Here is a 14,267-nt window from a genome sequence, read left to right on the forward strand (position 1 = left end):
GAAGCATTCTGACATTCTGCATAAGGGCAGGCCTGGATGGGATGAGATGGTACAGGTGAGGTAGGGTGAGAAAGGGGTCAAGGGCTGCCTCTGAAAGTTTAAATACTGGTTTTAGAGCATAAGCATTAGAGTTAAACATAGATTTGCATTTTGGCTCTGAAATTTAATATCTTTTGACTTTGGGCAAATTATATCCTGTCTAAGCCTCAGCTTCCTAGCCAGCAAAATGGTGATGGTAGAAACGCTTCCTTTGCTAGGTTGTTGAAGTACTCAGACAAAAATATATATGTATGAGTAAAGGATCTGAAAAGGTGACTCTCTACACCTCCCATCTCCCTCATACCATGTGGCTTCTGCTGGCCTGGATTAGGCCTCTGGGCCTCTGAGATCCCATGGAAAGACAGACATTTCAATAAATCTGACATGGTAGATACCAGCAAAGACCTTGGGTGGGAGAAGGGGGAAGTGAGGAAAAGGGACAAAGAGAAGAAGTAGCCAGTAACCCTGCCTGCCAGTGAGGGAGTGGAAGGAAGGGAGGGATGTCAGGTGCAACTTACTGATCCAAACTAAACTTTCCGAAGCAGGATCAGTCCCCTGAGTAAAAACACTTCTGCTTTTAGATCTCACCACCTGATGAGGGGCACAGCCCTTCAGGACTCCAGAGGCTCCATGACCCTGGACAGGCCAGGGGAAGGGGCCACCATGCTGCGGACATTCACTCTCTTACTCTTTTGCATTCGTGAGTACAAGGAAGTGGTGGCAGGGCAAGTGAACCTGTTATAGTTACCCCTACGGGAAGGGAATGGAGAATATTGAGGTTTGAGGGTGGGTGGGAACAATGAGGGGCTCTCCTTTACCATAATCTCTCTTTTCAGGGTTGAGTCTGGGTATGACACCAATAGGTAAGTGAGTCCTGCTACCTCAAGTACCTTCCTTCCTGAAGGCCACAAGACATTGACCTGCTTCCATGGCCCTGGACATAACTGCCTTGAGAGCCCAAAGGCAATTTCCAGATTGAGCTGGCTGGGAATCAGGACCTCTTACTTCATGACTTGGTTTCCCACAAAATAGTAAAGAACTTTGTCTCAGATGGAAAGGAAGCAAGACTTGCACTTCATTCCCCAACTCACTTGAATTCCTTAAACAAATATCTTGGGGTCCCTATCCCACCCCCATAAAAGTATGCATCCTGTCCCCAAGGGAAGAAAAAAGGAGGAATCTGGGTTGGGGCTAATTTTAAGGGACATTGGAGGGGCATGTTATGGGAGGGAGAGGGTTGGACTGCTGACATCTTTGTTATCTTTGGGAATGACAGCAATGATGCAATCTCAACCAGAGCTGTGGATAGAGACCAACTACCCCCAGGCCCCTTGGGAGAACATCACACTTTGGTGCAAAAGCCCCTCTCGGATTTCAAGCAAGTTCCTGTTGCTGAAAGATAAGACACAGATGACCTGGATCCGCCCTTCCCACAAGACCTTCCAAGTTTCATTCCCCATTGGTGCCCTTACTCAGTCCAATACAGGTCTTTACAGGTGCTGCTACTGGAAGGAGACGGGCTGGTCAGAGCCCAGTAAAGTTTTAGAGTTGGAGGCACCAGGTAAGAAGACAGAGATAGATAATCAAGAATAAACTCCAGCTCCTGGGACTGAACCTTGCCTTCCCAGAGCAGGGTTTAATTCATTCGTTTGCCTCAAATGCATGCATGTATAATGCATGCATTCCACAGTTAGTAAATAAGTGCCTAGTCTCTATAGATGCAGAGTGAGGACACAGACTCTGGAACAGATCTAGAGGGCAAGCTCTCAACATAGGGGATACCCTAGATGGGGGAACAAGGGGTGACAAATAAGGGTCATACAGGGAAGACTCATTTAAGTAGAGCGCTCTGCCGCTCCCTGAGCAGCACTCCCCTTGCTCTTCCTGAATACCAGTTCATTCTCTCCTTCCAGGCCAGCTGCCCAAGCCCACTTTCTGGATCCAGGCTGAGACCTCCCCTCTTCCTGGATGTAATGTTAACATACTCTGCCATGGCTGGCTGCAGGATTTGGTATTCATGCTGTTCAAAGAGGGATATGCAGAACCCGTGGATTACCAAGTCCCAACGGGGACAGTGGCCATATTCTCCATTGCCAACATGACACCTGAGAGTGAAGGGGTTTACATCTGCCGCACTCACATCCAGATGCTCCCTACCCTGTGGTCAGAGCCCAGCAACCCCCTGAAGCTGATTGTGGCAGGTGGGTGTGGCTATGGCTGCTGGGGTCTGATGATCGTTGTCCCCGGGATCATGGTTGGATGAGCCAGTGTTTCTGACATTACTTTCCTTGCCCAGTTCTTTGCAAGGCCCATGAGCTAAAGTCATTTGACATTTTACTGAGATGCAAATTAGAATCACACATGCTATGAGGTAAATGTTTGGGAGCCAATCACTTGGCTAGTGAGTGAGTCCAGCCAAATGTCCAGCAGCTTCAGCTCATCACAGCTTTGTTGTTCTCTATTTGTCGAAAATCATGCATTCATTCATTCATTAGGCTTTTATTGAGCACTTAATATGTGCCAGGCACTGCCACTGCAGTCTTGTAAACTGACTTTTTTAATTTAAAGTATTTTTATTCTATTTCTGATTTTTATTTTTAAGTGTGGAAAATAGAATGAGTTGCTAGTGCTGGTGATAAAAATAAACAAAAAAATGACAAAGAAAGTGATAGTTCATATTTTAGAAATGACTTTATAAATTAATTTAGTCTTGTATATACAGATCCAGTAAGGCAGTACCAAGCTTTAAACACAGTAGAAGCCTCCCCACAATGCCCAAACACTAGACACACACCCCCACTCCCCCACCCCATGGCCCGGATGCTTCTAGACAGAATTGGCCACACTTGCTTTAGTTCCCTCATCAAGTTAAATAGGCTTGGGGAAAGCTGTGGTGCCACAGAAAGTACCTGAACTTAGAAGCAGTAATCCTAGTTTCTAGTTCCACCTCTGACACTGCCTCCCTGTGTGATACTGAGCAAGTAACTTCACCTCTGTGCTTCGGTTTCCCCCACTCTAAAATGGAATAACAGTATCTATCCAATCTACTGTATGATGCCTCTCTGTGACTCAGTTTTCTCATTTGCAAAATTGGTATAATAATAATGCCTACCTCACAGGGTTGTTGTGAGGATTTGCCTAAATATATGTACAGTGCCTGGCATATAAGTTCTCAATAAATGGTAGATATTAATTTTATTAGTATAGCTTTTTATTGAGGATCAAAGAACAAAAGCCTGTCTGTTTGAACTGCGTGTTATGGATGTTTGTTGTACGAATGCCTTTCCAGTATAGATGCCACTAACACACACTTCTGCAGTTACCTGTTTGCTGGTGTCCCCCACTAGGCCATGAGCTTTTGGCTAACAGGGACTGTGTCTATCTTCTTTACTTGTATATTCCTCGACCTACACGATGCCTGACACATCCTAAATGCTTAATGAGCATATGATAGAGCTGATCCTTCCAAGAATGGGTGGGTGGGCCTACCTGGGATTGGGATGGGTAAGAAGGAGTGGTTTGGGAGTGAGGTTTGCCCTCTATTTTGTAGTTTAATCTCTTTGGAGGAACAATACATGGAAATGAGGGTGTGACCCCATTAACAGAGGTTTCTTTGGGTTGCAGACTTACTGGCCAATCCCTCCTTACTGGCCTCTTTCAATCCCCTGTGGGAAGTGTCCTCTGTGAACTTAATGAGTTCAAAAGCCATCCTTAATACTGCAGTAGCATTCATGCTTTATGAAGATGGAATAAAAGTCATTTTCAGAAGTTTGGTTTCTTGGGTGGTTTGAAGAACTACATTTGGCATTTCAGGGACCTAAAGATACAGGGAATTACAAATGTAGCTATTCCACTGAGACACACCCTACACATAGTTAGAGCTCAGTGGAGCTGATAGAGTCTGGTGAGAGGGAAGGGGCATAAGTGAACTTACCCTTGATTGCCTCCTAGAAGAGGCAGAGATTCAAGGAAGGAAGAGGGAGCAGAGGGTAAACTTCAGCTATCACTTTCTATCTAAGGAAACTAGGAAAATTAAACCAGAATATAATAAGGAAGAATCATCCTACATCTAACTCAGGGTCTCTTCCCTTTCTAGGACTCTATCCCAAACCAACTCTGACAGCCTATCCTGGGCCCATCATGGCACCGGGAGAAAGCCTGAATCTCAGGTGCCAAGGGCCAATCTATGGAATGACCTTTGCTTTAATAAGGCTTGAAGACTTGGAGAAGTCCCTTTACCACAAGAGACCGTTAAAAGATGAGGCATATTTCTTCTTCGGGGCTTTGAAAATCCACAATGCTGGACATTACCTCTGTTTTTACTATGATGGGTCACACAGGGTTTCACTCCTTAGTGATATCCTGAAAATCTGGGTAACCGGTAAGAGAAGGGGATGCAATGGGACCTATTGTAGGGGCTAAGGGTGTACAACTTGCTCAGGGCCTGCTGGAGAACCTAATCATGCAGCCAGGGATAACGGTGGGGGAAGGAGCAGAATTTGTATAAGTGGACTTAGGATGGGATTTGCCAAGGGTGGACAGGAGGAAGAGAAAAAGAACCCTAAGTAGTGGGAGGGGTAAGTCAGACAGTTAGCCTTTTATATTTTGGGTCTTGTCCTAGACACTTTCCCGAAGACCTGTCTACTTGCTCAGCCCAGCCCTGTGGTCCAAATGGGTCAGAATGTGAGCCTGTGGTGTCGAGGGCCAGTGGATGGAGTGGAACTTACACTCTATAAGAAAGGAGAAGACAAAACACTTCAGCTCTTGGATACCACCAGCATCAGTGATGATGAGTCATTCCTCCTCAACAATGTGACCTATAGTGATGCTGGCATCTATAGCTGCCACTATCTCCTCTCCTGGAAGACCTCCATCAGGATGTCATCACACAACACCGTGGAGCTTGTGGTTGTAGGCAAGTGCTAACAACTATTGTTTGTTTTAATCATCATTACAGTGTTATAAGAAGGAGCTGGTGGCCCTGTACCCTCTTGGATTTATGGGCCAAAGAAAAACACACTAGGAGGGTGGTGTAGAATTTTCTCCAAAAACTTTAGGTACCTTCTCTCCCAGGGTTGATACTCAAGCCCTGTCTCTCAGCATGGACAAGCTCCATTGTGACCCCTAGAAAAGTTATTTTCCTTAAGACCAGGGGAAACTTACAGGTATGGGTCTTTCTGATTGAAGCTAGGAGAATCAAGGAATGGGCCAAGGAGTTCTGATGCACAATCAAATTTTGAAGCCAGTGATCTAGTGGAAGTGAAAAAAAAAGAGAAGACCAAATAAGGACCTGAGAAACATTTGTTGAGGGAGGAGGCACTGAGTTCAAAGTCATTTGTTCTAACTCTGGTCTCTGGATTGGTTGCAGATAAGCCCCCCAAACCCTCCCTGTCAGCCTGGCCCAGCACCGTGTTCAAGCTAGGAAAGGCCATCACCCTTCAGTGCCGAGTACCTCAACCAGTACTTGAATTTTGTCTGGAATGGGAAGAAAGAGCAACATCCCCAAAATTTTCGGTGGATGGAGACTTCATCATCAGTAATGTTGAAGGGAAAGGCACGGGGACCTACAGTTGCAGCTATCGCATAGAGGCACATCCTAACATCTGGTCATATCGCAGTGAGCCTCTGAAACTGATGGGGCCAGCAGGTGAGAGGAACACTCTTCACAGGGATGCCCCCTCCGCAGCTTTGGCCATCATACCCCTGGGATCCCAGAACAATGCCCAGAAGGATGTGGAAAGGGTAGTTGGGGGCTTGTAAGTCAGGGCCCTTGGGTTTGGGCATCTTTCCTCTGGAGTGGTCTCACAGTCACTCAAAGGCAGTGAGCAGGATACTTTCAAGGGTCCTATTCTTCATGAAAATAAGGCCACTTTTGTCTCAACTTCCCTTCACCTGCAGTAACCAGATCCCCCTCCCCCCATGAATGTATTCAACAGTCCCTGTCCCCATCAAGGTCCCTGCTTTTGGTCTTCTCTGGCCACAGGCTTTCTCACCTGGAATTACGTTCTGAATGAGGCTATCAGGTTGTCCCTAATCGTGCAGCTTTTTGCCTTGCTGTTGGTAGAGCTGTGGATAAGGTGGAAGTGTCGGAGACTCAGAATCAGGTAACTGTCTTGTCCCAACCCCCTGTTCCTCAATCTAGCTGAGTTCAGGCTCCCCAGAGACTCAGGAATGGGTCATACTCCAGTTGAGACAAGCCACAGGGGGGGACCCTTTGTATCCTCTACCTTCTGGGCTTAAGATATAAGACTTTCTCATTCCAGCAGTTTCTCTTTCACCTCACAGAGGGGTCGGCACCCAAGCCATAGGGTGGAGAAATGCATATTTCTCAGAGCCTGGAGAAGTAATCAGAACCTTGTTCACTGATTCCCCCAGGAGGGTGCCCAAATCTCCCCCCCAAGCCACCCTGCCTCTCAGAGATGGTTGATGTCTTACACATTAACTTCAACTGAACTTTTTTTGTAAGAAGCCATGCTGTCCTGTCTCCCAGGATGTTATCTAACTCCCATCCCAACTTTCACCCTTACCCCTAGCTCTCAAGGGCTAGCAAGACTTGTAGTCCATCCTAGCTGCTATGGAAGCCAGTCTCTCTGCCACTCTGGCCCCCAACCACTGTGCAGAGCATTCTGAGAATATAGCCTTAGCCTGGGTGGGCATCTGATGAGGGAATGGATTGGGCCAGGGAATCAGACTGCTTCCTCTGACCCATAAAATGTCAAGCCAAACAGGTTCTCCTGCCATTTACTTTTATCCTTTTGTGTCCCCTGGGTCATCTCCTTCTCTCCCTGATCCTTACGGCCTTGTGCTCAGGCTATTCTGCCTGAAAATGAGAAGAGAAATGACAGCTCCTAGCTTGGTGGGGCCTCTGTTCCCAAACGCCTTGCTTACTTTCCCCCACCTTGTGATCCTGGCTGTACCCCTCCCCCACCATGATCACAGGACTTCGTGTGCCTGGGAGTATTCAATATACAATGGATGATGACTATGACTGTGTGTGTCTGTGTTTCCCGCTGGGATCTGAGGGACAGAGTGCTTGGGTAATGAGGAGAGAGCCAGCTAAACTTTCTGCAAAACCACTACCCTTCGAGCTTTCAAAAACTTTCAATGGGGGTCAAGTCCTACTTCTCCACAGAACCTATCCTGAGTTCCACATACACTGGGGTAACCTTCAAGCCAGGGGTTAGAAAAAATGTAGCTTCAAGTGCCCCACCTCAGCCCAGGTCCACTGCATCAAAGAATGAATTTGGAAACCAGACTTCAGAGAATGCAGCTTGAAAAGCATGTTTTCCTGGCCAGGAAGGAGGGTCAGTGTTTTCTAAGTAAAAATTGTCAAATGAATTTTGGCTTAGTATAATCTAATTCTACAGGACCCATAACCTAAAAATGCTGCACATTTCTAGTCATAATCTGGGTGGGGGTAGAGAGATCCCACTCTCTGACAAGCTTAGCTCAGCACTGACAATCCTCTGGTAATTCACTGTTGCTGCCTAGGCAACCCTTCCATAACAAAGGCAGGTGAGGCAGGTCGGTCGGAGGACCAATACTGCCATAATAAAAACTGCTTCCAAACTTAAACTTGATGACTGAGAAACCCCCAAGATTTCTCCCTCCACCCCCACACCCACCACCCAGAGCTGCCGATTACACTGAGCTCCAGGGGTTCTGAGAGCTGGAGTTACAAAGGCATTTTCACATCTGACATCTCAATTCCAGCAACAGCCTAATCAGGGGCCTTGGGGACCTGATATTTGATATTGTCTGGGGATGGGGGAGGGGGCGGGGGGCACGTGGGTCATGAAAGAGCAAGAGGTTTGTAGGTGGTGAGGCCCTCAAAAAGAAAAGTCATCCATGTCAGAAAAGATTATATCCCATTATCCTGGCCATATCCAATCCCTATTGGGTGGTGAGTAAGCCAATGACATAAATTGCCGCCCCCTTCTCTCCGCCCTCCCCTTAATCCCAGCAACTCCTCTCATCTCTTTTCTGGTCTTGCTAGAGAAGCCTGGTTGCTGGGAACAGCTCAAGGGGTCACCATGCTCTTCATACTCACAGCTCTTCTCTGCTGTGGTGAGTAGAAGGGGGTGGGGAAGGGGCCTGGGCAGAAGGCCGGGGTGAAGTCCCGTGGGGGAGGGGACAAAGCCCTGGCAGCAATTTCTTTTGCAGGACTGTGCAATGGGGTATTGACAGAAGAGACTGGTGAGTTTTTCCTGCTCCAGACTGGGACATTCCTCCCTGGAGATCCGAAATAACTACAGAGTGTCAGTGTCAGTGGCCAGGGAGTGACTGGTTGGGAGGGAAGGACAGCCAGGAAGGGGCACTTGCTAAAGCTGCTGGCAAAACTCAGCCTCCAACTCTGCTTTTCTGCCTGCAAAATTTCCCCCAAGCTTCTGCATTTTTCTGACCCTCAGCTGAGACATCAGCTTCCCCTTTCCCCAGCACCTGCGGAGAGAAGGAAAGAGTTTGGATTGAGGTTGAAAGGGGAGGTGGGCAATGTGATCTGGGGAGGGTGTTCAAGGGCAAGGAAAAGGGGAGGGTGAGGGTGAGGGAGGATGGCTTCACTAACTCTGCTGTTTCTAGAAATAATCATGCCAACCCCAAAGCCTGAGCTGTGGGCAGAGACCAACTTCCCTCTGGCCCCGTGGAAGAACTTAACCCTCTGGTGCAGAAGCCCTTCTGGCTCAACTAAGGAATTTGTATTGCTGAAGGACGGGACCGGGTGGATTGCAACTCGCCCGGCCTCAGAGCAGGTCCGGGCTGCCTTCCCCCTTGGAGCCCTGACCCAGAGCCACACCGGGAGTTACCACTGCCATTCGTGGGAGGAGATGGCTGTGTCAGAGCCCAGTGAGGCACTTGAGCTGGTGGGGACAGGTAAGAAAAGGCAGAGGGTCCTCACGGAGTGATCCCCAGTGCCCCTGGGACTCCTGCACTGTTCCTAGGGATGGGGAATGCTCAGAGACCCAGAGCCCAAGGGGCTTCTGCTGCCTGTAGGAGAGGAGGGGCACTGAAATGGGGGGAGGGGTGGGGAACAGAGTTATGAGAAGACTGACAGGAAGAGGCAAAGGCCAGTCCAGGATGGATTTCTATTTTGCTGACAAAGTGACTCCGAGTGTCCCTGTTTTGTTTTCCAGACATCCTCCCCAAACCTGTCATTTCTGCTTCCCCCCCAGTTCGGGGCCAGGAACTGCAAATCCGGTGCAAAGGATGGCTGGCAGGCATGGGGTTTGCTCTGTATAAGGAGGGAGTGCAGGAACCTGTCCAGCAACTTGGTGCCCTTGGGAGAGAAACCTTCTTTACAATCCAAAGAATGGAGGATAAAGATGAAGGCAATTATAGCTGCCGCACTCACACTGAAAAGCGCCCCTTCAAGTGGTCTGAGCCCAGTGAGCCCCTGGAGCTTGTCATAAAAGGTAGAGCTGAAAGGGGTGTGTGAGAGAGGAGTGGGGAAGCAAAGCTCTGGGTCAGACACTCCTCTCCTCACAGCAAACTTTGCTGCTGGTCCTAGGAGCCTGTGTCCAATCTTAGAGCCAGGCAGGCGTGGCGCTGGGAGTGCCAGGGCCTCTGGCTGCACGATATTAATAGCCATAATCGTTATTAATAGCTGGGGTTTGTAGAGGGTGATTTAATTTTTCTAATTATTTTCATATCAATTATCTCATTTAGCTATAGAGCAAATATTCAAAGGAGGTGGATCAGGTACCATTTCCCCTTCTTGTCCAAATGGGCAAACTGAGGCTCAGGGAATCAGCAGAGCCCCAGTGACAATTCACCCTTTTAGCTAGCTTCCATTGCTTGTTCTGCTGACAGGGAGGATTCGGCTGGAGGAGGTGAGGGGTGGGGTGAGGGGTCCCTGTGAAAAGTTCATCTGCAAAGTGGTTTTGCCTTGACTTTTAAATGCACCTTCTTCTGAATGAAATACTATAGGAAACAAAGCAGCTTTCTGGAACCAATATTTGCTATATTAGCAATCTTTCTTCTCTCTTAATTTGGTTTTGTATTGTGTTTGGTTTTTTGCCTTCTAGAAATGTACCCCAAGCCCTTATTCAAGACATGGGCCAGTCCTGTGGTCACTCCTGGTGCCCGAGTGACTTTCAATTGCTCCACCCCCCACCAGCAAATGAGCTTTATCCTTTACAAAGATGGAAGTGAAATAGCGTCCAGTGACAGGTCTTGGGCGAGTCCGGGAGCCAGTGCAGCCCACTTTCTGATCATTTCGGTGGGCATTGGTGATGGAGGGAATTACAGCTGCCGCTATTATGACTTTGCTATCTGGTCTGAGCCCAGTGACCCTGTGGAGCTCGTGGTGACAGGTCAGGAGTGGGGAAATGCAGGTGGAGGTGGTACTGACTCTGGGACAGTGGGCGGGAGGGCTGTCAGTGGGAGAGGAAGAAGTGCTCCTTCTAAAAGTCACCAAGAATGTGCTTAGGACCGTGCCTAACACATGGTAAACAGTCCATGTAAGGCAGCTGCCTTATATGATCACTAATACAGGAAGGTGAGAAAGAGGAGAAGAGGGAGGAAAATAATTCACGTCTGGGGAAAGAAATGAGGCAGATGGGGGTGTTTCACATGTTGCCCTATTTCTGAAATCTTTTTGTGGCTTGGCCTTGAGCTTTAGGCCCAATGTCCACTTTTTCTTTAGCTGGGCTGTCAGAGATTGGTGGGCTGGATGGCCCTCAGAGAAATGGCGGAGACCTTGAAATGTCTACTGCATATTATGCAGCCATTACAAATGATAGTTTTCAAAGGCTGTTTAACGTCATAAGAAAATATTTACAACATAAAGTGAAAAATATTAAACTACACAATTGTGCATATAGTAGGCCCAATTATGCAAATAGTTAGAGCTACAATGACATGGCCATGTACAAAAAAATAAATGGGAAATAAATACATAAAAATGTAGCAAGAATGGTTATCTTTGAGCAGTAGAATTGTATTTTCTTCATAGGTTTTTTTCTGTATTTTCTAATTTTCTACAATAAGCATATATTGTTTCTTCTAATAACACTAAAAAAACAATGTTCAGAATGTCAGGGGCAGGATTCTCTCATGCTGTGATCTCTTTAATTTCAGAATTCTACCCCAAACCCACTCTCCTGGCACAGCCAGGTCCTGTGGTGCTTCCTGGGAAGAATGTGACCCTGCGCTGCCAAGGGACTTTCCAGGGCATGAGGTTTGCCCTCTTGCAGGAGGGAACCCAGGTTCCCTTACAGTTTCAGAGTGCCTCAGGGAATGTGGCTGACTTTCCCCTCCACGCTGTTGGAGCAGACGACTCTGGGAACTATAGTTGTGTCTACTATGAGACCACTATGTCAAACAGGGGATCATATCTCAGCAAGCCTCTTATGATCTGGGTGACTGGTAAGGACTGACAAGACATGGGACTGGGACAGAGACAACTGGAATAAGGGTTAGAGAGGGTGATCCCTCTTGGAAGGGTAGGCTAGGCCATGGAGGGGAACGGTTGTGTCTGGAAGGAGAAAAATAAAGGATTAATTCAGCGAGTGATAGTTTGCATACTAACCACTTTCCATCTTTGGTCTCTTCCTAGACACATTCCCCAAGCCATGGTTGTTTGCTGAGCCCAGTTCTGTGGTTCCCATGGGGCAGAATGTTACTCTCTGGTGCCAAGGGCCAGTCCACGGAGTAGGGTACATTCTGCACAAAGAAATAGAAGCCACTTCAGTGCAGCTCTGGGGATCCATCAGTAATGATGGGGCATTCCCCATCACCAATATATCTGGTGCTAACATAGGTCGTTACAGCTGCTGCTACCATCCTGACTGGACCAGCCCTATCAAGATACAGCCTAGCAACACCCTGGAACTTATAGTCACAGGTAAGGGGAAGATGCTCTGGCGTGAGCAGGGGAGTAAAGAGTGAGTAAGCTGTCAGATGGTTCATGGGAAACGGTAAACGGTTTTCCAAGAGCTCAAGGAGAGGCAAGCAGTAGTCTCTCCTCTTTATTGAGACTCCAGTGATGCCCTGGAAAGTGGCCACCTCTCTATGACCAAGAGTCAATTTCTTCTAGGTTTGCTCCCCAAACCCAGCCTATTAGCCCAGCCTGGTCCCATGGTGGCCCCTGGAGAAAACATGACTCTTCAATGTCAAGGGGAACTGCCAGACTCAACATTTGTCCTGTTGAAGAAGGGTACTCAAGAGCCCTTAAGGCAACAGAGGCCAAGAGGGTACAGGGCTGACTTCCGGATGCCAGCAGTGAGCAGTGAAGATTCTGGGATGTATAGCTGTGTTTATTATTTGGATTCTGCTCCCTTTGCAGCTTCTAATCTCAGTGACTCCCTGGAGATCTGGGTGACTGGTAAGGTCTTGGAGATTTCAGCAAGAGTCTAGATTTTGTAGTTTCTTAGTAGTTAGCCCTAAGGGGGTAAAGGGCTGGGTTCAAGGCCATTTCTAACTCTGTGTCCTGGTTGGCTGCAGATAAGCCCCCTAAACCCTCCCTGTCAGCCTCGCCCAGCACTGTGTTCAAGCTAGGAAAGGATATCACCCTTCAGTGCAGAGGACCCCTGCCAGGTGTGGAGTTTGTCCTGGAACATGATGGAGAAGAAGCGCCTCAGCAGTTTTCAGAGGATGGAGACTTTGTCATCAACAATGTAGAAGGAAAGGGCATTGGAAACTATAGCTGCAGCTACCGTCTGCAGGCCTACCCTGATATCTGGTCAGAGCCTAGTGATCCCCTGGAGCTGGTGGGGGCAGCAGGTGAGATGATAATCCCTCCATGGTTCTGGCATGACATACGTGGGATCCCAGAGATAGTCTCCATGGAGACAGGCCAAACATGGAGGGGGAGGGGTTTGGAATCAGAGACCTCAAGTGTGGTCATTTTTCTTTCTCCTAGGGATGGTAAGGAGGTGGAACCTCAGATTCACTCAAAGATAGTGAGAAGGATACTTTCAAGGCCTCTTCCACCCCCCAAAAGGAGGGCTGCTTCTGCCTCAGCATAAGCACTGCCTCTGACCACCCCATCTGCAGTCTCAACACATGGTTCCCGAGTGAACCCCGGAGGAGGCCAGATGAGGGGGCAACAAGAGATCCAGGGGAGCGTACATGCACTGATCTCTATGGCCTTGGTTTCTGCTCTTTTATCACCACAGGGCCTGCTGCTCAGGAATGCACTGTGGGGAACATTGTCCGAAGTACCCTGATCGTGGTGGTGGTTGTAGCTTTAGGGGTGGTGCTAGCCATAGAGTGGAAGAAGTGGCCTCGACTCCGAACCAGGTAATTGCCTTATGTCAGCCTCCTTCTGTGAACCCAGAGGCTTCTGTTAAAACAATGGTACATATGCTCCTCTAGAATCTGAGTCCCACAATGCAACCTGTTTTCAGGTTGATGGCTCTGGATCCTCTCTTAGTCATGTCTTTTTCTCTACACAGAGGCTCAGAGACAGATGGAAGAGACCAGACCATAGCCTTGGAAGAGTGTAACCAAGAAGGAGACCTGGGCACCAATACCAACTCTCCCTCATCGATCTCTCAGGGAACCTCAGTGGAACTGCCAGTCCCAATATAATAATCACCTCCTTGGCAAGAGCTTTCCTCTCCTCTTTTTTTATCCTCAGAGACCTGCAAATCTGGCTGGTTTCCCTGGGAGTCCACCCCATCTACTGTTCCTTGGCCACTTATCACCTGAGATAGGTCAAGGGGATTTTAGGAGTTGAGAGCCCTACCAGGGTGAGATGTTTCCTGAAGAGAGAGTCCCTGCCCTCGTAACTCCTCACTGTACTGATTTACTGGTGCATGAAATTCTATTAAAAATGTATTCTTCTGAATAAAGAGAGTATTCACTATTTAACTGCAAAAACTATGGCAGTGGTTTTCCATTGGTTTGTTGTCCACTTAACAGTTAGCAAAAATGGTGTATTGGAGCTGATCTCCATGGCAGAATAAGAGAGCACAGCGCTGCTAGTACAGAGAAAGGAGCTCAAGGATGGGGTCGGGGAGGAGGGAAGGCTCCAAAATGTCCATTTTGGTTTGGGACATGGTAACTGAACAGAATGTCCCATCATCCTTCCATTTCATTTTTGAATGAATGGAAGAATGAATGAATGGCAATGTTCTCTCCAAGTTGAGCTTGAGGAGGGCAAACACTGAAGTTACATACTTTCCACTGTGTTACTTCTAGGTCTGTAGTACACCTGCTTTCCAGTGTTAGGATTAGTCCACTACAGAACTTTGAAATCGGCAAAGTGTGCTTTGTGGCCCTTACCTAAC

The 14,267-nt window shown here is 47.9% G+C and overlaps 1 protein-coding gene across 3 annotated transcripts; it reads left to right on the forward strand.

Annotated features, from left to right (window-relative positions):
• Positions 1–669: 669 nt before the first annotated feature.
• Positions 670–13,857, forward strand: IGSF1 (immunoglobulin superfamily member 1). Of its 3 annotated transcripts, none has more exons than XM_060137032.1 (19): positions 670–739; positions 876–902; positions 1,316–1,600; positions 1,953–2,240; positions 4,136–4,420; positions 4,661–4,954; positions 5,408–5,686; positions 6,023–6,143; positions 8,036–8,106; positions 8,188–8,235; positions 8,617–8,907; positions 9,168–9,446; positions 10,059–10,346; positions 11,113–11,400; positions 11,591–11,878; positions 12,071–12,358; positions 12,478–12,756; positions 13,152–13,275; positions 13,431–13,857. In XM_060137032.1, the coding sequence occupies exons 1-19, from the start codon at positions 670–672 to the stop codon at positions 13,564–13,566; spliced, it is 4,029 nt and encodes a 1,342-aa protein (XP_059993015.1). In that variant the 3' UTR covers positions 13,567–13,857. The 3 variants fall into 3 exon arrangements, with proteins under 3 accessions (XP_059993015.1, XP_059993014.1, XP_059993016.1); XM_060137031.1 differs by having other exon boundaries at positions 8,203–8,235; XM_060137033.1 differs by lacking the exon at positions 876–902 and having other exon boundaries at positions 8,203–8,235.
• The last annotated feature ends 410 nt before the right edge of the window (positions 13,858–14,267 follow it).

Source organism: Lagenorhynchus albirostris, chromosome X (assembly GCF_949774975.1).
Source record: "Lagenorhynchus albirostris chromosome X, mLagAlb1.1, whole genome shotgun sequence".
NCBI lineage: Eukaryota > Metazoa > Chordata > Mammalia > Artiodactyla > Delphinidae > Lagenorhynchus > Lagenorhynchus albirostris.